The sequence below is a fragment of the Heterodontus francisci genome, chromosome 6, assembly GCF_036365525.1.
Source record: "Heterodontus francisci isolate sHetFra1 chromosome 6, sHetFra1.hap1, whole genome shotgun sequence".
NCBI classification, from domain to species: domain Eukaryota; kingdom Metazoa; phylum Chordata; class Chondrichthyes; order Heterodontiformes; family Heterodontidae; genus Heterodontus; species Heterodontus francisci.
The window spans coordinates 131,567,697-131,592,090 of record NC_090376.1 but is presented as its reverse complement, the minus strand read 5'-3'; the positions used below and the strand labels follow the sequence as shown (position 1 = coordinate 131,592,090).

The window sequence follows — 24,394 nt, the reverse complement described above, 5'->3', positions numbered from 1 at the left end:
AAAATGTACAGGCACATGTTAGCAAGAGCCAAGTCTTGGTGTGGTTTTAAGTGTGCAGTCTAGTATTACTAGACATGAACCCACTAAAAATAATGTCGCCGACCAATATAGGTAAGGTTCCTACTGCTTGTCCATCCAGGGCCACCTTACACATAATATTACTGGCTTGTAAAGCTATTTGTAGCCAGATAGGAAGGATTGCAGCTCCCAGTGACATGCCTACCTCTCCAGGTCCCATTGAACAAGTTAGGTTGTCCAGTCTTGTGGTGCCCTCAAGTTAGTTATGGGCTTGTCCAATTGAGGTATCAAGATTAAGTCTACCAGAGTGAGGGTTGAGTTAGTTCCAATATTCCATTGCCATAGTATCCCAAAACTGAAGAGATTCACTTAATCATTCCTTCTGTCCCACTCCCCCAAGAGAACCAAAGCAAAACCGCTATTGCATGCACACGATTCTCTATTACATACTCGCATAGCAAGACTCCATCCTCCAGTGCCAATCGAAAATCTTTGTTGCCAAAACTCTTCCCAGTAACCTCCTACAAAAAAAATGAAAACAGTTCAGATCAGCTTGTCATTCCAAATCTTTCAATCCGAGGGAGTAATAACAAAGTTATAACATTCAGCATTACCAAGACATTTTCTTATAACAAGTACCAATTGTATTTGGTTTCACAATGCATTAAGACTGCTATATAAAATTAGAATGTGTATTTGATGAGAAAGATAACACTCAGCGTTAAGAATTACTCCTGCCTTAAGAGTATTTTGTGTTGTAAAATGAACACTACGCAGTATTTCAGCTAGCTTATAAGATGCAGGCTATTATAAGTTATTATACATACTAACACATACCCATAAACAACCACACAAATGTGCTCCAAATCTTTTTGAAAACAAAACTTACATTTTTCACTTGAATCAAAAAGCAGTATCCAATAGTTTTACACATTGTAAAATATGCATGTTCTTTTCTCTACATTCTTGTCTGCTAAAACTATTCACTATTCCAGCAGCGTCCTGGAATGCAAAGACAACCCCATCTTTTTTCTACTGAAAACTTTCTTCCCAAAACCTCCCCTGTCTCCTCCACCCTCACCAACAATCAGTGCAAGGAGTTCAAGGACTGCATTACTAAGATTGAGACCATCCAATCAGCTGCCTCTGCCACTTCCCCTAGCCCACCGGGCAAAGTTTCCCCTAAAGCTCCCCCCTGCCCTAGTCCTGAACTTGCATCTTTCACTAGTTTCTCGCCCATCTCCCGTCCCGCCCCTTCCAAGCTCATCTTGTCCCTCCTGCCCCCTCGACCCTATTCCCACTAAACTGCTGACCACCCAACTTCCCTCCTGCTCCCATGTTAGCTGATATTGTCAATGGTTCTCTCTCTTCAGGTACTGTCTCTCCTTCAAAACTTCATTCATTACCCCTCTGCTCAAAATACCAACTTTTGACCCCACTGTCTTTGCAAACTATTGCCCTGCCTCCAATCTCCACTTCCTCTCCAAAGTCTTTGAATGGCTTATCGTCTCGCAAATTCATGCCCGTGTTTGGATCCCTCCCGAGGTCTCAGCCCTTGCTATTGTACCGAAATAGTTCTTGACACTGTCACAAATGACATTCTGTGTGACTGTGACAAAGGTAAACTTTCCCTCCTTGTCCTTCTCAATCTGTCTGCAGCCTTTGATATTATTGACCACAGCATCCTCCTCCAAAGCTTCTCCACTGTCATCCAGCTGGGTGGGACGACACTCACCATGTTCCATTCTTATCTATCTAATCATAGGCAAAGAATCATCCGCAATGGCTTCTCTTCACATTCCTGCACCATTATCGCTGCTGTCCCCCAAGAATCTATCCTCGGCCCCCTTCCATTTCTCATCTACATGCTGCCCCTCAGTGACATCATCCTAAAGCACAGCATTAGTTTTCACATGTATGCGGACGACACCAAGCTCTACCTCTCCCGACTCTGCCACTGTCCCTAACCTATCAGACTGTTTTTCTGACATCCAGTACTGGATGAGCAGAAATTTCCTCCAACTGAACATTGGGAAGTCCAAAGTCATTGGCTTCAGTCCCTGCTACAACCTTCGTTCCCTAGACCACCGACGCAATCTCTCCCCCGGCAACGGCCAGGACCTGAACCAGACGGTTCACAACCTCTGTCATATCTGACAGAGAGATGAGCTTCCAACCCCATATCCACGCCATCACTGAGAATGCCTATTTCCATCTCTGTTACATCACAGGAATTCATCCCTGTCTCAGCTCATCTGCTGATGAAACACTCACCCAAACCTTTTATACCTCTTGACTATTCCAATGTACTCCTGGCTGGCCTCCCTCCATAAACTTGAGATCACCCAAAACACTGCCGCTCATGTCCTAACTCTTACTTAGTCCCATTCATCCATCAGCCCTGTGCTCATTGACCTACAAAGGCTCCCAACTAAGCAATGCTTCAATATTGAAAGTCCTCGTTTTCAAATCCCTCCATGGCCTTACCCCTCCCTATCTCTGCAATCTCCTCCAGCCCCACAACCCTTTGAGATACCTGTGCTCATCTAGTTCCAGCCTTGAGCCTCCCTGATTTTAATCAATCCACCATTGGTGTCTGTATCTTCAACTGTCTGAGCCCTAAGCTCTGGAACTCTGTCTCTAAACCTCTCCACCTCACTTTCCTCCTTTAAGACACTCCTTAAAACCTACCTCTTTGACCAAACTCTTGGTCACGTGCTCTAATATCTTATGTGGCTTGGTGTCTCATTTTATTTAAGAAAGTCACTGTGCAGTGCCTTGGGATGTTTTATTACATTAAAGGCGCTATTTAATGCAAGTTGTTTTTGTAAACTGCATGGTTACTTGTACTCATAAGCAAAATCTTCTTTTCATTTAAAAAATACAAGTCAACAATTTTATCCATGAGTAACAGAGCGATAAACTAAAATTTCAGATTCAATCACTGACCTGTACTTAGTTAACTGAACTAAACCAAAGTGATATTCAGTGCTCACCAACTGGTCTCATAATTTACTATCCCGCAGCCTAAACCCTCTCCACAGCCAAAAGGCTTAGCAGTGAACAATAGTGGCCACTTAGGCAAGGTATTGGAAGGTGATCAGCATGAGCAAAATATGGGAAGCCTTTAGAAAGGAGGTGAAAAAATTCATAAGAAATAATGGCCGGAATTTTACTTTAGTCAGACAGGAGCCATCCACTGACTGAAAAGTCGGTGGCAATCCTGTCTCTGCCTGGCCTTGGGATCCGGACCGCATTTTACGGTTCTCAGTCCCTTAATTGGTCTGAGGTGGAACTTCCACTTCATTGAGGCAGGAAGTCCCGCCTAATAGAGCTGCTGGCCAATCAGCAGGCCGGCAGCTTTTAGTCCCAGCAGCACCACCGGGAACAGTGGCCACTTCTGGGACTGCAATCCAGCTTCAAGAAAAAAAGAGGACGACCGGTCCTGGGAAAAGGTATGGGGGAGGTTAGGGTATTGGGGGGGGCGGCCCTCCGTAAGGCACAGTATGCCTGATCATGAGGGGGCCCTCCCCCCACTCCCAGAAAGCTGCTTGCTTTTGTCAGGCGGCTTTTCTTAGGCCTGGGCTGCCCGACCGGCCACGGGTGGAGGCCCTTATGTGGCCGTTAACTGGCCACTTAAGGGCCTTGATTAGCCTGGGGCAGGCGGGCTGGTTTTTTCCACCACGCTGTGTAAAATGGCGGCGGAGGCGAGAGCAAGTCAGGAAGGGCCCCCCGAGCCTCCCATTCCATTTCCCCCCACCGCTCCGCTCTTTGGGGGGGGGGTGCTGTAGGGAGCGTAAAATTCCAGACAATAAGGAAAACCATTAAGATTGTTATTGATACATTACAGGGTACCTTTGCTGTTTTCTGTTTGTGTGGGCATGTATTCCAGTCTAAGATTATTCAGGAGCATAATATTGTAGTCCACAAAATATTCAGGCACACAACATGCAGTTACAAGCCTCCACGGCATTATTTTATAATATTACATGTACTGTGCTACTTCACCTCTAGAGTATCTCAACCTTTGGGAATTCAGCTCAGATGTTCTTTTATGAAATTTCAAATCCTTTGAAAGATTACAATGCGACAAGTTCTGTTGGGGAGCTGTGAACCTTCAGCATGCATCGACTTAAAAAAAAATACACGGCAGTAGCAGATCAGACTGTCATTTCATAAAATTAACAAGATATCAAGCTAAAGGTTCATCAATTTGCCCTTAGCACTCCTGAACAAAGGAGAGCAAATAAATGAATAAATAAAATTAACTTAGAAGTTACCAATTTGTCATCCAGGTGATTCTTACTGGAAACTGTGGACATTGGGCAAGTACAGAATCTAGTTCAGCAACAATGCTCGCTCAGGTGAAATCACCAGTCAACTCATCTAGGCTTCAACATGGAATAATGGCCACTGAAAGATGTAAAATGTTCTGATGCTAAAGATGCACTGGAAGATCGTCAAGGAAAGAACTTGCATTTTTATAACACCTTCCATGACTTCAAGATGTCCCAAACCATCTTACAGCCAATGAAATGTTTTTTTGAAGTATAGTCCGTGCTATAATTTATTTATTTAGAGATACAGCACTGAAACAGGCCCTTCGGCCCACCGAGTCTGTGCCGACCAAGAACCACCCATTTATACTAATCCTACATTAATCCCATATTCCCTACCTACACTAGGGGCAATTTACAATGGCCAATTTACCTATCACCTGCAAGTCTTTGGCAGTGGGAGGAAACCGGAGCACCCGGCGAAAACCCACGCGGTCACAGGGAGAATTTACAAACTCCACACAGGCAGTACCCAGAATTGAACCCCGGTCCCTGGAGCTGTGAGGCTGCGGTGCTAACCACTGTGCTGCCCTGGAGACATGACAGGTAATTTACACATACCAAGGTCCCACAAGCAGCAATGAAATAAGTGAGTATAACATTACTTTTAGGGATGATGTCTGAAGGATAAATTATTAGCCAGGGCACCAAACCAACTCCCCTGATCTTCTTTGAATTGCCCACTCGAGAGAGAAGACGCGGCCTTGGTTTAACATCTCCTCTGGGCAGCGCAGCCCTCCTCAGGTCTGCACTGAAGCGACAGCCTAAATGATGTTCTCAAATCTCTGAGTGGGGTTTGAACCCATGACCTTCTGACTCAAAAGTGAAAGTGGTATCATGGAGTCAGGACTGACACCAGTCAGAATACATGGAAGCAAAAATAACTGCAGGGGCAGAGGTGGAACGAGAAAGCTTTGGACTATCAATCCATAGCATACTATTAAAATACTTTATTCTAATGTAACCCAAAGCACAGAATAGAGGTTATTTTGTATAGGCAGGCATTTTCAATTATTACTGCACAAGTTAGAGAACAAATCACGAAGTTGCCCAAGAACCAATTAGTGAAGTATTGAGTTGTGGGAAGGAATTAGGGAGGAAGAAAATCCAGTTCGTTTCCGCTTTCATTTTGAACACTCCCATCTCTCCAATAGCCTATTTCCCATCTTTTTGGTTTTTTTAATTGCAGAGCATAAAGATCAAAATCAAACTATAGATGCTGGTGCATTTACATTCAAAAGAGAAAAAATGTTGCCTTTGCCAAATTACTAACCATAGAACCATTGTGCCACTATGAAATCCGGTGGCTTACTGCTGCACGACAGCAAGAATTTTGTAGAAGTAGAAGTATTAAAACACAGCTCAATCTTTCAAGTATTGGCCATGGTGAGACTATTTCTAAGCATGTTGCATAAAAGGTAGGCTCTGATGCAATCAGCCACTAGTGTAGACACGCACACACACACACACGCACGCACGCACGCACAAAACAGAGTAGAAGAGCCTGCCTTTCTACCCATTGAAAACAACTAACTGCCCAACAATCTTTCAAAAGTCACTATAAAGCAAGTGTCTTTTGTAACATACAGGCTTCCACTAAGTGCACAATCGTTGCCGTTCCTTATCTGGCAATTCAACCACATCACATGCACAGTACTGGCAACACTACAATAACGGTTCGTTTCCCAGACTTAAATGACATCACCTTCTGGTGGAGGGAGAGCTCCATTGATGATATGCACGGTGGCCTCACTATCAAAACTTCAATCTATAGTAAGCAGTGTTTGTTTTCAACTATAATTCCATTCAGGATTTTATGCAAGGCAAGTAACATACAAAACCTGCCAGCAACTAAGAATGCTCTTATACCCCATTATAGAACTGATTTTAATGGAAGCTGTCCATAATGAGGCAATTTCCTTCACTTGAAAGTGTCAGCTCATGCTGGGGAATGATTAAATCAGAACCAACCTTCTGGAAAGTGGTCCAGATGCTCCCAATTTATAATGTGGGACACATTAGCTTAGCATCAGAACACACGCATATACCAGTGATTACTACAAAGTCACGTGATTTTGCCTGAGGACTTTGCAATGACAATAGGAATGAGGTCCTACAGGCCAACAATATCAAGATCTTCTCCTCCCCTCTCAGCATTCCGAAGGGACTGTTCCCTCTGCAACACCCTGATCCACTCCCCCAACACCTCCCCGCTTTTCATGCGAGCGCAGGAGAAACAACACCTGCCCTTTTTATTTCCTCACTCCTTACTATCCAGGGCCCCAAACAGTCCAATTGAAACAGCAATTGACTTCTTTCAATTTTGTATACTGTATTCGCTGCTCGCAATGTGGTCTCCTCTACACTGGGGAAACTAAACGCATACACAGTAACTGCTTTTCAGAACACCTACATTCAGTCCACAAGAGCAACCACCCCCACCCCAAGCTTCCTGCTGCATGTCATTTGAATTCTCCACCTTGCTCCCACTCTGACCTTTCTGTCCTTGGGCCTGTTAGAGCGTTCCAATGAAGCTCAAAGCAAGCTGAAGGAGCAGCACCTCATCTTTCGACTGGGCACTTTACAGTAAAGGCCTGCTCAGGTCAGGAAAAAGAACCCGACCCGAACCTGACCGAACCACAGTGGAGCAGAGCCCGATCCGGCCAGAGTCCCTCTGATTTCGCCCTGCGCCTGACCCGACCATCCCTTTACTTACCGTCCGTCCGCATGCGTGATGATGTCATAGTGATGTCATTTGCTCACTGCGCAGATTCAGTTTCGTCCCAGACTCCCAGCTCAGGTAAGTTTTTTTAATTTCAATACTTAGCAGCAGAGCACTTATCGTGTGCGTCCGGCCCAACCTGGAGCCGACCCGAGCCCGAAAGCCGGACCCGGAACAGAGGCCCGACCTGACCCCGACACATGTCGTCAGGTCCCGTTGGGTTCGGGTCGGGTAGCAGACCTTTACTATACAGCTTTCCAGGCTCAACACAGAGTTCAACAATGTTAGATCATAACCTCTGCCCCCAGTTTTTTTCTTTTTTTTGTGTTCTTTCTGCTGGTTTGATTTCTTCCACCTCCCCCTTGTTTCTTTCTTAATCCCTTTTCTTGTGTTTGGATGGCTACTATCCTGCCGTTCACACCTCATCCACACACGTCTTTTGTTTCTTTACTTGTCCCATTAGCACTCCCTTGGGCTTTGTACCATGAAATCTTTTGTGATTTAATCTCTCCAGCCCTCCATCCCATCACAGACCTTCCCTTTTGTTTTTCTTCTTCCTGCGCCTCCCCCCCCCCCCACTTTCATTTGTTCAAAGCCTATTACATTTCTGACCTTTGACAGTTCTGATGAGAGGTCATCAACCTGAAACGTTAGCTCTGTTTCTCTCTCCACAGATGCTGCCAGACCTGCTGAGTATTTCCAGCATATTCTGCTTTTATATCAGATTTCCAGCATCTGCAGTATTTTGCTTTTGTATCACTATCAAGACTTGCATTTGAGAACTCAACTCTCACACTACCAAAATTAAGATGGCAGAGTGCCACCAATGGTCCACTGTCAGCACTTGGTTGTTGGAGGCAGTGAAACCCCTTGTATATACATTTTTATTTCGGATTTCCAGCATCTGCAGTATTTTGCTTTTATTTTAGTGTTTAATTCACTGCCACTTCTCTTCCAGGCATGCCTACCTTGAAGAAGTTCTGCTCTTCTCTCCGACGGGATTTTCGTTTGTCTCTTTTACCTTGTTCACCTTCATTGCTTTCTATTTCCCTCCTGGTGTTTGATAAGGTATCTACCAAAACTCGTTTTCACAGCCACATCTCCTTCCTCAGTGATTGTCTCCGGCTCCGACTTATTCCACGTGGATTCCAACTGCAGTTTCACCGATCATGCTTTGAAACCACCCAGGATCACAGGTATCTCCGAGAAATACAACGTTCCTCGGACTACTACTCTCGCCGCATCCTGAGATCCACACTCAGTGCTATGCGCCGCCACATGCACACACTGGACCTCTCTCTCCAGCAGCACCGCCTCACCTTATCTCAAAGCTGTTCTACTCCGCAGTTTCATTTCATCTTACGTCTCATCCGACGCATTAACAAAAAACTGTTTTTCTTCCTTTCAGGTGTTAAGGAACGCAAGCTCCAGCAGCTGATGGGGACTAATGCCCCTCCAGATCCTCCTTCCACTTCACTTCCCTCTGACCCCACCCCTTCTGATCTGACCCCTTGCCGTGTATTCACTATACCCTCTGACCTCCCCCTCTCTGATGCTGAACGTTCTGTACTCAGCAAAGGTCTCAGTTTTATCCCCTTACGCCCCCACCTCAATGAATTTCGCGCTCGGCATGACGTTGAGCTCTTCTTCCATCGCCTCCGCCTCCGGGCTCACTTCTTTGACCAGGAGTCCTCCCCCTGACCAGCAGACCCATTCACCCGCCTCCAGCATTCTCCCTCTACCTGGACCCCTCCCCCGCTCTTGATCTCTTCATTGAAAACTGTCGGCGAGACATTGGTCGTCTCAATTTCTCTGCCCCCCTCACTCACTCTAACCTGTCCCCCTCTGAACTTGAGGCACTCCGTTCTCTCAGGTCTAACCCCAACATGGTCTTCAAACCTGCAGACAAGGGTGGTGCTGTTGTCGTATGGTGTACCGACCTCTACCTTGCAGAAGCTCAACGCCAACTCACGGACACTTCTTCCTACCTCCCTCTGGACCATGACCCCACCACCGAACATCAAGCCACCGTCCAAAGGACTGTCACTGACCTCATCTCCTCTGGAGATCTTCCCTCTACAGCTTCCAACCTCATAGTCCCACAACCCCAGACAGCCCGCTTCAACCTCCTTCCCAAAATCCACAAACGGGACAGTCCCCCGGCAGACCCATTGTGTCAGCCTGCTCCTGCCCCACTGAACTTATTTCTTCCTATCTAGACTCTATCTTTTCTCCGCTGGTCCAGTCTCTTCCCACCTACATCCGTGACTCTTCTGACGCTCTGTCATTTTGACAATTTCCAGTTTCCTGATCCCAACCGCCTCCTCTTCACTATGGACGTCCAATCGCTCTACACCTCCATCCCCCACCAGGATGGTTTGAGGGCTCTCCGCTTCTTCCTGGAACAGAGGCCCAACCAGTCCCCATCCACCACCACCTTTCTCCGCCTGGCTGAACTTGTTCTCACATTGAACAACTTCTCCTTCAACTCCACGCACTTCCTTCAAATAAAAGGTGTTGCTATGGGTACCCGCATGGGTCCTAGTTATGCCTGTCTTTTTGTGGGATATGTCGAGCATTCTTTGTTCCAGTCCTACTCAGGCCCCCTCCCCCAACTCTTTTTCTGGTACATCGATGACTGTATCGGTGCAGTTTCCTGCTCCCGCCCCGAACTGGAAAACTTTATCAACTTTGCTTCTAACTTCCACCCTTCTCTCACCTTCACATGGTCCATCTCCGACACTTCCCTTCCCTGACTTCTCGGTCTCCATCTCTGGGGATAGGTTGTCCATTAATATCCATTATAAGCCCACCGACTCCCACAGCTACCTTGACTACACTTCTTCACACCCTACCTCCTGTAAGGACTCCATTCCATTCTCCCAGTTTCTCCGTCTCCGACGCATCTGCTCTGATGATGCTACCTTCCATGACGGTGCTTCTGATATGACCTTTTTCCTCAACCGAGGAATTCCCCCCTCTGTGGTTGACAGGACCCTCAACCGTGTCTGGCCCATTCCCCGCACCTCTACCCTCACCCCTTCCCCTCCCTCCCAGAACCGTGACAGGGTTCCCCTTGTCCTCACTTTTCACCCCACCAGCCTCCATATCCAAAAGATCATCCTCCGCCATTTCCGCCACCTCCAGCGTGATGCCACTACCAGTCGCATCTTCCCCTCCCTTCCCCTGTCAGCATTCCGAAGGGATCGTTCCCTCCGCGACACCCTGGTCCACTCCTCCATTACCCCCACCACCTCGTCCCCGTCCCATGGCACCTTCCCCTGCAATCGCAGGAGGTGTAATACCTGCCCATTTACCTGCTCTCTCCTCACTATCCCAGGCCCCAAACACTCCTTTCAGGTGAAGCAGCGATTTACTTGTACTTCTTTCAATGTAGTATACTGTATTCGCTGCTCACAGTGTGGTCTCCTCTACATTGGGGAGACCAAGCGCAGACTGGGTGACCGCTTTGTGGAACACCTCCGCTCAGTCCGCAAGCAGGACCCTGAGCTTCCGGTTGCTTGCCATTTCAACACTCCCCCCCTGCTCTCATGCTCACATCTCTGTCCTGGGATTGCTGCAGTGTTCCAGTGAACATCAACGCAAGCTCGAGGAACAGCATCTCATCTACCGATTAGGCACACTACAGCCTGCCGGACTGAACATTGAGTTCAATAATTTCAGAGCATGACAGCCCCCCATTTTACTTTCATTTTTAGTTATTTTTTTCTTCCTTTTTTTTTTAACATTCTTTTTTACATTTTTTACAATCTTTTTTTTGCATTTAGTTCATTTCATCTTTGCTTGTTCAGTTTGCTTACCCACTGTTTTTCTTCAGGTTTGCACTTGCTGCTGTTCAATATTCAGTGTATTCACACCTAATCTGTACTAATGCTTTGTCTTTCAACACACCATTAACATATTGTTTGCCTTTGCTCCGTGACCTTTTGGTCAGCTATGTGGCCTGGTCCAATCTAGACCTCCTTTGTTATCTTTTGCCCCACCCCCACCTCACTTGCTTATAACCTGTGACTTTTCTAATATTGGTCAGTTCCGATGAAGGGTCACGGACCCGAAACGTTAACTCTGCTTCTCTTTCCACAGATGCTGCCAGACCTGCTGAGTGGTTCCAGCATTTCTTGTTTTTATTTCAGATTTCCAGCATCCGCAGTATTTTGCTTTTATATACATTTCATTGTTCATCTTATGATAGTGCCTCCAAGTATATATTTGCCGGAGATAACATTGCAAGATAAAAGGTGACATTACAAAAATGGCTTTGTTAACATTTCAACAATTTTTTGACTGGCTTAGCTTGTGGAAATCCAACTTTAAGAGTATCTGCCACTTTGGTCATCAGAAGTAACTTGTAATGCTAAAGATAACATTTATACAATTGTTATTTCATAAATTAAATACAGCCTTACAAAGAATATAAACAATGGCAGGAATCATTTTTCACAGTAGCATCTACACCAAGGACTCAAGCTAATAAAAACAATTTGTGGAGTAGATCTACAATTTTCATACTTTGCAAATTATCTGGAAAGATACAGATTGGTGAAATCACTATCACCAATTGTGTACTAATATATTTGATAGCTTTTCCACAGTATCCAAATACATAATACACACAGTCTACACTTCAGAGTAACATAATGGCAAACAACTTCAATGCTACACAAAACAATTACTTTTTTGCTGAAGGATACATTTGTAAAATAGTGAAAGTGTTTAATATTGAGGGATTTTTAGGAATTTACTCATGCCCTGGTTGTACATACCCTCATCAGTGCTTCTTACTTGGACTTAACATAAATGAATGCGAAATTCACTGAAATGGTAATAGTTTTAAGGTTTGAAGTGTAACTGGAAAACACATCTTTAATCTGAGCTGAGCTTCTAACCTCACAACCATTCCCAACATCACCAAAGCAGCTTATTTTCATGTCTAAAATTAGGCCTCCTCTGCCCTTACTACAGCTGAAACCCTTGACTATACTTTTGTCACCTCAAGACTCTATTTCGAATATGCTAACAAGTTCAACCCTACATAAACATCAATTCACCCAGCCAGCTGTATCCTATACTCTTGAACCAGCTTTTCATTTCCTACACAATGTTGATTATTCCCCCCACCCTTTTCATGAAGTGCCTTGGGACATTTCGCTACATTGAAAGGTTTTTAAAGAAGTGTTAGGTTAGTGTTGCTGAACAGCAAAATGGAAAGCACAAACTCTCACTTGTTTTCTCCCCGTCCGCTGGACGAGGGACATGGTCCTCTGTCCCTGCTTGGCGGAGATTAACCAACTCATTACATAGACCACATAATGACCTGGGGGCTCGGTAACACACCAGATATTGCATTTACCAGGTAAGTCATTCAGCGGAGTAGGACTAATTGGCAGCTCTTTCAGAGAGCGAGCACAGGCACAAGGGGCCAAATGGCCTGCCTCTGCGTTGTATGTTTCCATGTCAACAGGGAAACTCTCCTGATTGGACAATTCCACAGTACAAGCTAATTAGTAAAATTCATCATTGTGTATCTATGAGTCATTTCCCCATCATCTGTGTCTACTATTATGACCTGATCATTTTAAAAGATGCGGCAATGAGTCCAGACATGGAATGATTCAGATTTGAATCCTACTCATACCAGTTGCCCAATCTGAACCAGGGTGGCAAAGAGGAGTTACAACTGGTCTCGGTGTGTACATGAGAATAGGACCACACTTGGCTACAATAACCGCTGTCAGCCAGCATTGGTAAGACGAAAACCAACATAATTTAGTGTCTTCAAAGGGGAAAAGGAGGTGGATAAAAACAGCACTCAAAAAGTTACATCAGCTTTGTACAGTTGAAGAATTTTAAATCACTAGCAGACTGGGTTATACAGCAAAACATTCTTTCTCACATTACTGTCTCCATGAACTCACTTAAAGAGAGATGTCACAAGGCAGCAATTACTTACCATTAGCACTTCTCATTTTACGCCACAGAGGCGACTTCTGATCTATTACAAAGGTTATCATATTAAACATCCATATCAAATAACAAAATCATAAATCCTACTTCAACTTAAATTCCACCTTAAGGCAACGACTTACCAGAAGATCCTTCACAAATAGTTATACTGTGATGTTAGAGAAGTCCAATACTTTCATAAATACATAATGCAAAAACATCGACAACAGACCTTCCAAGTAGATTTTGTGAGGGTGAAGACTCAGTCAAGTGCCAAAGACAGATTAGCTGGAGACTTAAAGCAAGCCTTAGGATTGCAGAGATTTTGGATTTTTAGCAACCTTAGATTTATAACCAGAAATAGATGTGTATTTCCATGGGCTGTCTTTTTGGGCCCCCTGCCCTGAGATGGGTTCGGAGGCAGGACGGGGAGGGGGGGTGGGTGGGGGGCCATAGAATTGTGACCGAGGCTTGTGCAGTGTGGGGGGGGGGGGGGGGGGGGTAAAGGGCGGTGCAGAGGGCCCATCTTCTTGGTGCACAGTAATTTTGTTGGGGGCGGGATCGGCCAAAAACAGCCTTCCTGCCCAGAGGCCAATTGAGGCCCTTAAGTGGCCTATTAAGAGCCACTTAAGGGCCTCTTCCTGCTGCCATTGGGATTTAACCAGCAGCGGAGGAGGCCTCTACCATATGGGAAGGTCACCCAGTAAAATGAGACAACCTGCCTACGGGCTTACCTTGGGGGTGGGGAGGGGGTGACAGGGCCTCCTCTGTGGGAAATCCCTGAATGCCCCTCGCCCTGTATAAATGCCCTCCTCACCGGGGTCTGCTGGTTTGGCCCTACCGACCCTGTCTCAATCACCTTGGTTCTGGGTCTCCAGTGCTGGGCCTGTGTTAAAGGCCTCTTGCAGTACTTGCTGTGGCCACTGCTCCCAGTGATTGGCCGGCAGCTCTTGAAGGCGGGATCCCCATTTTAAAAAGATAGGATTCGTGGTGCCGGAATGTTGATTGGCACGGCACCGTAGACTTGCAGTGGGGGTGAGGGAACTCAAGGGTCAAGGCTGCATTCCCCCCGCCATTTCAGCCTGCTGACAGGAGCCCTGCTATTGACACAAAATCCAGCCCATGCATGGGTGCACCATACTATCTCTCAGTATCTTGGAAGATATCCTGTTATTTTATTGATAACATTATGATATCCTGTGGTTATGATAACACTTGAATGAACTGGAATATCAGATGCATTTGGGAGATGGGGGTGGGGGGGAGGAATTTAAGAAGTGGTTGAAAATTGGTACATGCACAAAAATAATTTTAAAGAGAGAAACAGGTGAGCATGAAATAAATTATAGGATGAAGAAGTCAGGTGGAAGTGTAAAGAAGGGAATGAGGAAGAGAGGGAATGATGAGAGGGAATGATGAGAGAGAATGCTGGAATAGTATGATAATACGTCATTAGAGGCCTGCTACTTCGGGTCAGGTCGGGCCCATCTTCAGGCTCCAGCTTTCAGGCTCGGTTCGGATCGGGCCGAGTCCAAGCCGAGTCAGGTCGGGTCGGGCTGGACACGCAGGGTCAGTGCTGTGCCAGTAAGTATTAAAAATAAAAAAAATTTACTTGAGCTGGGAGTCCGGGACGAAACTGAGCCTGCGCAGCGAGCAAGTGACGTCACCATGACATCATCACGCGTGTGCAGCAGCTTCGTGGAGGTTCCGAGTTAGGTGGTAAGTAAATGGATGGCCGGGTCAGGCTCGGGTCCACGGTAGTTCGGTCGGGTTCGTTTTCCCAACCTAAATTAGGCTTCTAATATATGTCATATTTAATTCAAAAAGCAGCACTTGTTGTGACCGAGGCGGGAATAATGCACTGTCCCATTACTCCACAGGTCACAGCATATTATTAGTTTCCCACCTACTGGAAATTAGCCAAATTAAACATTTTATTAACCCCCAGAATAAAACACACCAAACCAGGTATCTTTAAACAAATTAACTATTTATTAATAAACTAAATCTTAAATACTGAGATAAATCTATGTCTGAAAAGACTTAGTAACTTTTTATTCCCCCTAGCACGCACGCATGCACACACAAAAAACAATGGTTAACCGGTTCTAAAATGATGTTTTAAATGAGAGCTGTTTCTTAGGAATAATAAAACAACTGGGTTGTAAGGCTTAGCGGGTTACGCTCCCGGTTCGGTGAGGCATCCCAGAGTCAAATAGTCAGATGCCACTTGAAGTCTCCAGGCGAGTTTGATAAACAGTCTGTAATGGATAGGCGGTCACAGTACTCCAGCTGCAGTAGGCGTCACACGGTTCTTTCAACAAGGAGTATAACAGGTCTATTTAGATTTTTGAATTAGCAGTCTATTGTTACTGAGTTTCCAGAACTCCCAGAAACAGGAAAGGCAACAGAAAGCCTTTCCTGATGTAGAGACTTCTTAGAGACTGGAAGTAAAAAGGAATTTGCTACCTCCAATAATGCAAATATTCCTTCCCTGGGACCTTTCCTCTTTAGGTGAAGCACAGCCTATAAGCCAATGCAGATTTTCTGCTGAGACACAAATTTTTCCTTCCTTCAGGAGAGCGTGCTTGGCTGGTCTGCCAGTTCAAACCAGTTCTAGCCAGTCTTTACACACAATCAAACTGATACAATACAGCATGTGACCTTGCTCTCTTTCTGATGCTTAGGAAACAGACTTGCAGCTCACACACTGTTCCCAGAGAATATAAAAACAGCTCTCAGTCTTAAAGGCACACAGACCCCCTTTAGTTTTTAAACAGAGAAACAAAAAACACTTCCATGACACACTGTACAAGGATGGGAGTGTTGGTGGCCTTTTTATAATATAGAGCTGCATCAGGAATCGGAATGGTTTTAGGATATTTGGGCCAAATTTAGTGAGATCGCAACGGGTCCCGATGGCAGACCCAGAAATCTGTATCATTTCCGCTAGTCATGTGGGCGGCTGGCCCACCGTGATCACCCGGTCACTCCACATAATGAAGGTGTAAGGCCCTCCCAATCGTGTGACAGGGGTGGGATGAGACACGCCGAATTGGATGACTCCAGAGCAGGTGTTGGTGCCATATTTAAACCTCGCCTGTCCTACTTGCATTGTTGCCTTAGACTGATTTATCCTCGCTCTTCACTACTGAGACTGGTGTTGGATGACTCTTGGACCCCTCACCCTCCAGAGAAGGATGCCACAGGATGGCAGAAGGTGACCCTACAGTTTAGCGATACCTCCCTCCAGGTTCTCCTCCAGGTTGGAAGGGAAAGGCAGGAAGTCCTCTTACCCAGCAATGGCAAGATGATGTCCTCCTGCCTGACTAAGCAAGTCTGGATAGAGATAGCTAGCAGGCATGGGATCACACCCCGCCCCCCCAAGACATATGTACAGTGCTGCAAGAGAGTCAATTACCTTCTTCGTTCTGCCAAGGTGACTGCTTCATATGTCTCAACTTTTTGGGGCTTGCCAGTGGCTACACAAGAAGTAGGACATGGGGAGGGAGGCACTACAAATGCACTAGCAGAAGGGGTTAGGCATCACCTCATCCTGACAAATGCATAGCTGCATCGCGGCCACAGACCACCTTCTTTCACAGGACAAAAGGGCTCATATCAGCAGGGACACAGCCCGGACTGCTGGAGGCTCACAGATCTTCTTTCAGAAAGTGGTTCGAGGGAGATAGTCATATTTCGCAGGGGGATCTACATGACAGTTCTGCTGCCGTCAGCCCCTCATCTCTTACTGGAGTATCCGACATAGCTCATGCTCCCGTCCACTCTCAGTGGCGTTAATAGGTGTGAGCTGCGAAAGAAGGTGGCCTATGGCCAAGATGCAGCCATGCATCTGTCAGGATGAGGTGATGCCTAACCCTCTCTGCTATCACCTCATCCTGTTGTAGTGCCTCCCTTCCCATGTCCCCTCTCCACAGCAGAGGAGCAGGCACTAGAATTGTCAAGGACCCAGGGTGGCTGCTCCATATCTGATGGAGAGACTGCAGTCTCCGCTCAAGAGAGTGAGGATTGTCTTCCATCAACATATACAGTTCACTTCTGGAGACCCACATCATGTATGGCTGGCATGATGAGATTTGCACAGCCTAATCCACACAGGGTTGTGTTCTCTCAAGCAGGTTGCATCCGTAGGAGATTCTAACAGAAGGGGGACAGCCATTGGCCTCTGAGGAGGAACCGCAGTCAGAGGAAGCACCATCCTTGACTCTCCTGTACCTTCCACCAGCGCAGATGCTTTCACCTGGTTGACTTTCCACTCGGTTGTAGAATCAGGGTCACAAGCTGGTGAGAGCACCATACACAGATCCGAGCAGCTGGCTGAAGCTGTGACAGCCGAAGGACTGTTAGTGGTCAGACCCATGCTGATCCCCAGGCTGATGAAAAGCTTCTATTGTCGACAGCACAGGGCATGCTGAACTTGCAGAGAGAGGTAAGGCAACATCTGGTGGAAATGCCAGAGACCATGCGCAGCCATGAGCGGATGATGGAGGAGTCCATCCATGCCATGACTACTGTCATGTCTCAGGCATCTGATCACATGGCTTCATCCATCGAGAGGTTGGCGACCATTATGGAGCCAGATCCCACAAACGAGCGCAGACCTGCACACCATTGCCTTGGCCTTGAGCTTAACACAGCAGTGGCAAGGTGAGAGAAAGACAAGGCACCTGGAGCCTTCTCCCGCTCCTTGCCCTTCTCTGGTGAGCAGGGAGGTTCAAGTGAGCATTGAAAAGGGAGGAGGAGAGGCTGACCTCCACAGCTGGGGCTCCCCTCAGGATGCTCAGAATGTGGACATTGGCTCCTCAGCCCCTCCACCAGTGAGCCCAGCTCCAGTAGTTGTGATGCCCAAGGAGAGCCCTGCAGCTATGCAGGAAACCCTCAGGCAGCCGGGGTGCTCCAGGCCTCAGGCAGCCAGAGGACAGCCGCCGAAGCCAAAGGCCAAGGGGCAGCTTGATTAGCAACCTGCCTCTAGCCCAGCTGCTAGTGCTGGGTTCACACCTTGTAGAAGCACTGAAACGCAAAAAGAAAACCAGAGAGATACTTTGAGTTTCATGGATGTTTGAAATTTTACATTGACTTCATCATATAAAGTTCTTTTGTTCTTGCAATTAACCTTCATTGTGTAAACGTGATTATTCTATCATGCATTAATTGTGAGTTCCTGACTTCACCCTTTCCCCTTAGTGGATGCCAATATAAGCGCAGCCCCCATTTGAATAGGATCTCCCATGAGCCATAGTGTGTGGTTCAGCTGGGCACTAGGCACAGAAGACAAGTAGAAAGGAGACGACAGACTGCAAGCATTGAGGTGAGTCTTTATTGATTTTACTCTGAGAGGTCATCATGGTGGCTGGAAATGGCTAAGAATGAGACTGTCTCTTGCCTCCTTGGCCCATCGTTCACTGTGTCTGGCCTCTGATGCAAAGGCTTCAACATCAGCTGCTTGCTCATCTCCCTCCTCCTCGTTGGTGGAAGAGAGTTGTGTAATCATGTCATCGTCATGCAAGGCCTCCCCCTCTGCAGTGCTAGAGTTTGCGGAGCACAGCAGATCAGCACAATATGCGAGACTCTCGCTGGGGCATACAGCAGGGCACCACCAGCTCGATCCCAGCAACAGAATCTCATCTTCAGCAGCCCAATGGCGTGCGCGATGGTCACTCAGGTGGAGACACGCAAGTGTTGTACCTCTCCTCTGCTGCAGTGCAAGGGTTCCTCACAGGCATTGGTACAATGTCTTCAATGGATAGCCTTTGTCCCAGAGAATCCATCCCTGAAGGCAAGCAGGAGGCCAAAAAAGCTGTGGGACCTGGGACTGTCGCAGTATGTAGGCATCGTGGGTGTAACCTGCAGGTGGTTGCAGACTAGTTGCACGTTGATAGAATGGAAGCCCTTTCTGTCGATGAAGGCGATTGGCTGGTCAATTGCAGTCTTGATGGCCACATGCATGCAACCTATCACACCTTGCACCCGGGGAAACCCAGCGATGGCCCTCTCCGCCTGACGGTCAGGGTCGGTCTGGTAGTGCACAAATGCCAGCCCTCTTGAACAGGGCATTCGTCACCTCCTTGATGCAGCGGTGTGTTGCAGCCTGGCAGACCCCACACATTTCCCAGTGGATCTTTGGAATGATCCAAGTGAGTGAAAGTTTAGCGCTCCTATGATCTTCAGGGCCACTGGCATAGTATGACCCCCAAATCCCATAGGTCACAACTCGTCCTGCAGCAGAGCGCATAAGTCAGTGTCGGCCTCCCTGGAGAGGCTTGGTCTTTGCCGACACGGCCGCTTGGACATTTGGAGGTAGCTGATTCAAGTCTGGTACACTCTCTGGTGCAGGTGGGCCCTTCTTAGCATGGCCGGCTGCTACTGATCTCGTCGTGGAGCTTCACAGGCAGGCGCAGTTGCCTCGTGGCCTGCCCTCTGTCAAGGTGCCGCATCACACCACAGAGATCAAAAAAGACAGGGTGGATGAGACCCATGGCAGGTGATCTGTGGGCCTTCAGAGTGCTGTCAATGCAGAAACAACCCTGCTCTGGCAGCTGTGCCTTTGCTACTTCTCCCAGCAGACTCCCTAATGGCCCTCAATGCCCGCCCTTGCTGATAGCTGACCCTCTCATCCAGCAGTATGGGTAGCCAACTCACTTTCTCAGCAGTTTGGACACCCGATACAGCCACCCAAAATCAAACCCCCCCTTGCAGACTACCCGAGACCCTGCTCAGCTGACACTCCTATCTCTGGCCCTGCTCTGCCGGCACTCCCATCCCGAGATCACGACTTCCGCCCTTGCAGAGTGCGCAGCACTGTAGGCCAACAATGGCCTCTGCTCCTCCTCTTCCTTTATGCAGTGCTGGTAATGGCATCCTACCCATTGAGGCCTCACCTCGGTGCCACCAGCTTTCAATGGCCAGGAATCTAAAGGCATGTGAGGGCTGTCCAGCGTCTTACTTAATTCCAAGCCTCCCACTGAACTGCCATGAATCAGATGCTGATGTATTTCAACTAAGTGTTCAGCAATTTAAATTGCAATCCCGTCCCTTCAGGGCAGCGATGCTGCATTGGTGCTGTCCTGCCGCTGAATAAATCTGGAACCGACGTCACAACATCAGATTTCCGGACCAAGATCCTATGAGAATTATAATACTCATCAACATATGTAGAGAAATGTACTTCTGTTGTAGAGACAACATCCCAATCAAAGGGGTCTTTTTTTTTACATTACAGAAATAGATACACTTTATTTGACAGAAACTCCTTCCAAGAGGATTCATTTTATAAAAGTGCCAAGTCATTAAGAAATTCATTGTCACTGAAATGAATTGGCAGTCTTTTATTACAGTAATAGAGCAAATTCTTGGACTGAAATGAAATAGGTAATTAATCCCAATACCCACAACTCAAATTATTGAGGCCACTGAACAAAGATTGTTTTCTTCAAATTGTACCTGATACCCCAGTGGTATTAAAAACACCAAAATTTTACAGCAGCAGTATGCAAAATAAACTTAACACTTTTAAACTCCATTTATAAGATGCTTCTGAAATCTTGCCACTGAGATAAGGAAATATCTTTCAAGCAATATGCAAACATAACAGAGTTGGTGCACAGGCTAGTTTCTCTCAACCCAAATATAAAAGTACTTATACAGTGCACCAGTAACAGCTTCAAAGTACATACACAGAATTTCTCAAAAATGCAGACAAATAGCAAGTGTGGAGTACACAAGACTGGTTAGGGTGTGGTATTGTAATTAAAATAGCATTTCCTCAGTTCCTTCATCACAAGTGAAATTCTACGGGGGTGGGAGAAGACTGAAAGGAGAGTGGGAAATGCATCATATATTAGCACAATGCCCTTTCACCTTTGGGACATGGGTTCAAATACAGGATACAACCTAGAAATTCAGTTGAAGCTGACAAGCTGTAATAGACTCCCATCCCTCCAGGGCAGCAGCAGATAGGAAACAGGAGCTGTGGCAGTTTTCATCCATGTGATATGCAGGGGGTTTGAAATATTAGATCTGCTCTCTGAATGTAAAAACATGATTACCATAAAGGGCTTGAGCATTCTTAATCCATACAACGTTAGCCAAATTCGCCTCAGTTAGGAGCTAGCTAGTTGTTATTTTCATTAGAGAAGACATATATAGGAAGGAAGGTTAGTGTGGAAATTGGGAAAAACTCACATTGACACTGCAAGAGATGTTATTCGGAAATCAGGACTAAATAATTAGAACGTTGCTCTGTAGCTGGCTGTGTTATACCTGATAAGGACGGCAACAACTAGCATTCATATTCATAAGAAAAATGTCCCAAGGTACTTTGTGGTCGACACTGGAAATGCTGGAGAACGGAATTTCATTTCCAACCCAAGAATATTCTAAATCGTAAAACACAAAATTAATCTCAAAAGAATTAGAAATACTTCAGCCTTTTAATCCCCCACTGTGTTGAATATATGGGTATTACTGGCAATGACCACAGCCAGAGCTTGTGCTCACATTTGCTTCTTAGCATAGATTAAAATCTACTTTACAAAGTTTTTCAAATGTTTTGGATTCAGCAAACTTTCAAGAACCACAGTCCTTCAAAATGCACAAATCTGCATCTTGGAAACACAAAAAAAGTTCTCACCTCCACCATGAAGGAGAGTTTCATCTCGCCTCGGCTGCATTTTCTAAGATGTGCAACAGTCTTAACTGTAATATACCCCAAAAGACACCAGTAAAAGTCCTGAAAGCCTTGTGATAATAGGCTCAGTAGTCTATTCATTCATTTTTGCTACGGTATCTGAACTTTAGGACACGCCTTAAACCTACCACTTTGTCCAAACTTTGGGTCATGTGGTCCCGATATCTCCTTAAGTGGCTCGGTGTCAAATTTTGTTTGATAATGCTCCTGTGAAGCACCTTGGGATATGGTACTACATTAAAGACACTATATAAAACGCAGGTTGTTGCTTTGTTAATGAGGAGGATGTGGGGTTGCAGAGAACTGGTAACCATGGGAGGGTAGGAAGGCAGCAGCTTAGTATGTAGCAAGTGAGTTCAACGTGAGCCCAATATTCTGCAATCAAAGAGCAGATTAACATGAAGTGGATATGTTTACTCCCCAGGCTGGTCCAGCTAGTTTGGCAATTGGGTTATTCATGTTTTTACTTTCCCAACAGTTTTCAGTGGAGTATAATGTGGGAAAATGTGAGGTTGTCTGTTTTGGCAGGAAGAATAGAAAAACAGATTATTTAAATGGAGAGACTGCAAAATGCCGCGGTAGAGGGATTTGGGTGTCCTTGTACATGAAATCACAGAACGTTAGCATGCAGGTGCAGCAGGTAATGGGGAAGGCAAATGGAATGTTGGCCTTTATTGCAAGGGGGACAGAGTATAAAAGTAGGGAAGTCTTGCTACAGCTGTACAGGCAACAAGATTGCATCTAGCGTAATGTGTTTTGATGAGCGGTCACAACCTGGAATGTTAAAACTGTTTCTCTCTCCACAGATGCCAGGTTAAGCAAGTGGGCAACAAATGGCAGATGGAGTATAATGTAGGGGAGTGTGAAGTTATTCACTTTGGTCACAAGAATAGAAAAGTAGATTTTTTTTTAAAGCTATGAAACTTCTAAGTATCGATGTTTAGAGACACTTGGGGGTGCTTGTACAAGGAATGCAGAAAGTTAACATGCAGATACAGCAAGCAATTAGGAAGGCAAATGGCATGTTGGCCTTTATTGCAAGGGTATTAGAGGACAGGAATAAAGTAGTCTTGCTACAATTGTGCCGGGTTTTGGTGAGACCACATCTGGAGTATTGTGTGCAATTTTGGTCTCCACACTTAAGAAAGGATATACTTGCGTTGGAGGTTGTACAGCAAAGGTTCACTAGATTGGTCCCTGGGATGAGGGGGTTGTGCTATGATGAGAGGCTAAGCAAATTGGACCTGTATTGGCTGGAGTTTAGAAGAATGAGAGGTGATCTCATTGAAACACAAAATTCTGAAGGAGCTGGATAGGGTAGACACTGAGATTATTTCTGCTGTTCGGGTATCTAGAACACGGGGACACAGTCTCAGGATAAGGGGCCGATCATTCAGGACTGAGATGAGGAGAAATTACTTCACTCAAAGGATTGTGAATCTTTGGAATTCTCTACCCCAGAGGGCTGTGGATGCTCCATGATTGAATACATTTAAGGCTGGGATAGACAGATTTTTGGTCTCTCAGGGAATCAAGGGGTATGCCGAGCAGGCAGGCAAGTGGAGTTGAATCCTAAGATCAGCCATGATCATTTTGAATGGCAGAGCAGGCTCGATGGGTCACATGTTCTACTCCTGCTCCCATTTATGTTCTTGTATTCGTGCCTGACCTACTGAGTATTTCCAGCATTTTCTGTTCTGGTTAATGTGTACAGTTTTGGTCTCCTTACTTAAGGAGGTATTTTACTTGCATTGGAAGAAGTTCAGAGAAGGTTCACTGGGCTGATTCCTGGGATGAAGGGGTTGTCTTATGAGGAAAAGTTGAGCAGGTTGGGCCCATACTCATTGGACTTTAGCAGAATGAAAGGTGATCTTATTGAAACGTAAGGTTCTGAGGGGGCTTGACAAGGTAGATGCTGAGAGGATGTTGCCCCTTGTGGGGGGGAATCTAGAACTAAGGGGTCTCCCATTTAAGATGGAGATGAGGAGGAATTTCTTCTCAGAGGGTCGTTAATCTTTGGAATTCTCTTCCCCGGAGATCAGTGGAGGCTGGGTCATTGAATATATTCAAGGCTGAGTTGGACAGATTTTTGATCTACAAGGGCGTCAAGGGTTATGGGAGGCAGACAGGAAAGTGGAGTTAAGGCCACAGTCATATTAGCCATGATCTTATTGAATGGCAGAGCATGCTCGATGGGCCTACTCCTGCTCCTATTTATGATCTTCAAAGCTTTTTTGTAGGTTAGTGACTAGTCATGGATGAAGTCCAAGCAAACAGGGTGAACATCAGGTTTAAAATGTTGATCATTTAGAATAATAAGTTCAGGACAGGCACTATTATGCAAGTGAAAATGGAGGACAAACATTTTTGTGTACTTGGTTGAAGATGCCAATTCAGGCAGTACTCTGCCATAAGTTTCAAGTTAGTGAGTGTGGTCATTTATGCACAGATTAAAAAAGAATGGTGTGAGAACCAAGCCTGGAGGGAAGCCACTGATTTGACATTTCCATGAGCTGGTGCAGTCAGCCATGTGCACACTAAAAACTGGCCCCATAGCAGTAAGTTAGTCAAGCAAGTGGCCCAATATGTCAGAGCCCTCGATATTTTTGCAGAAGATCAGTATACCAGACAGTGTCATAGTTTTCA

General features: G+C 46.0%; 1 protein-coding gene across 11 annotated transcripts in view; it reads right to left on the bottom strand.

Moving 5' to 3' along the window:
* lmo7a (LIM domain 7a) overlaps positions 1–24,394 on the bottom strand; it is a 245,078-nt gene that overhangs the window by 170,991 nt on the left and 49,693 nt on the right. For all 11 annotated transcript variants that reach the window (XM_068034330.1, XM_068034327.1, XM_068034332.1 and 8 more), the window contains exon 3: positions 469–539. In XM_068034330.1, coding sequence (XP_067890431.1) covers positions 469–539 — 71 coding nt within the window. The remainder of the gene's footprint in view (positions 1–468; positions 540–24,394) is intronic.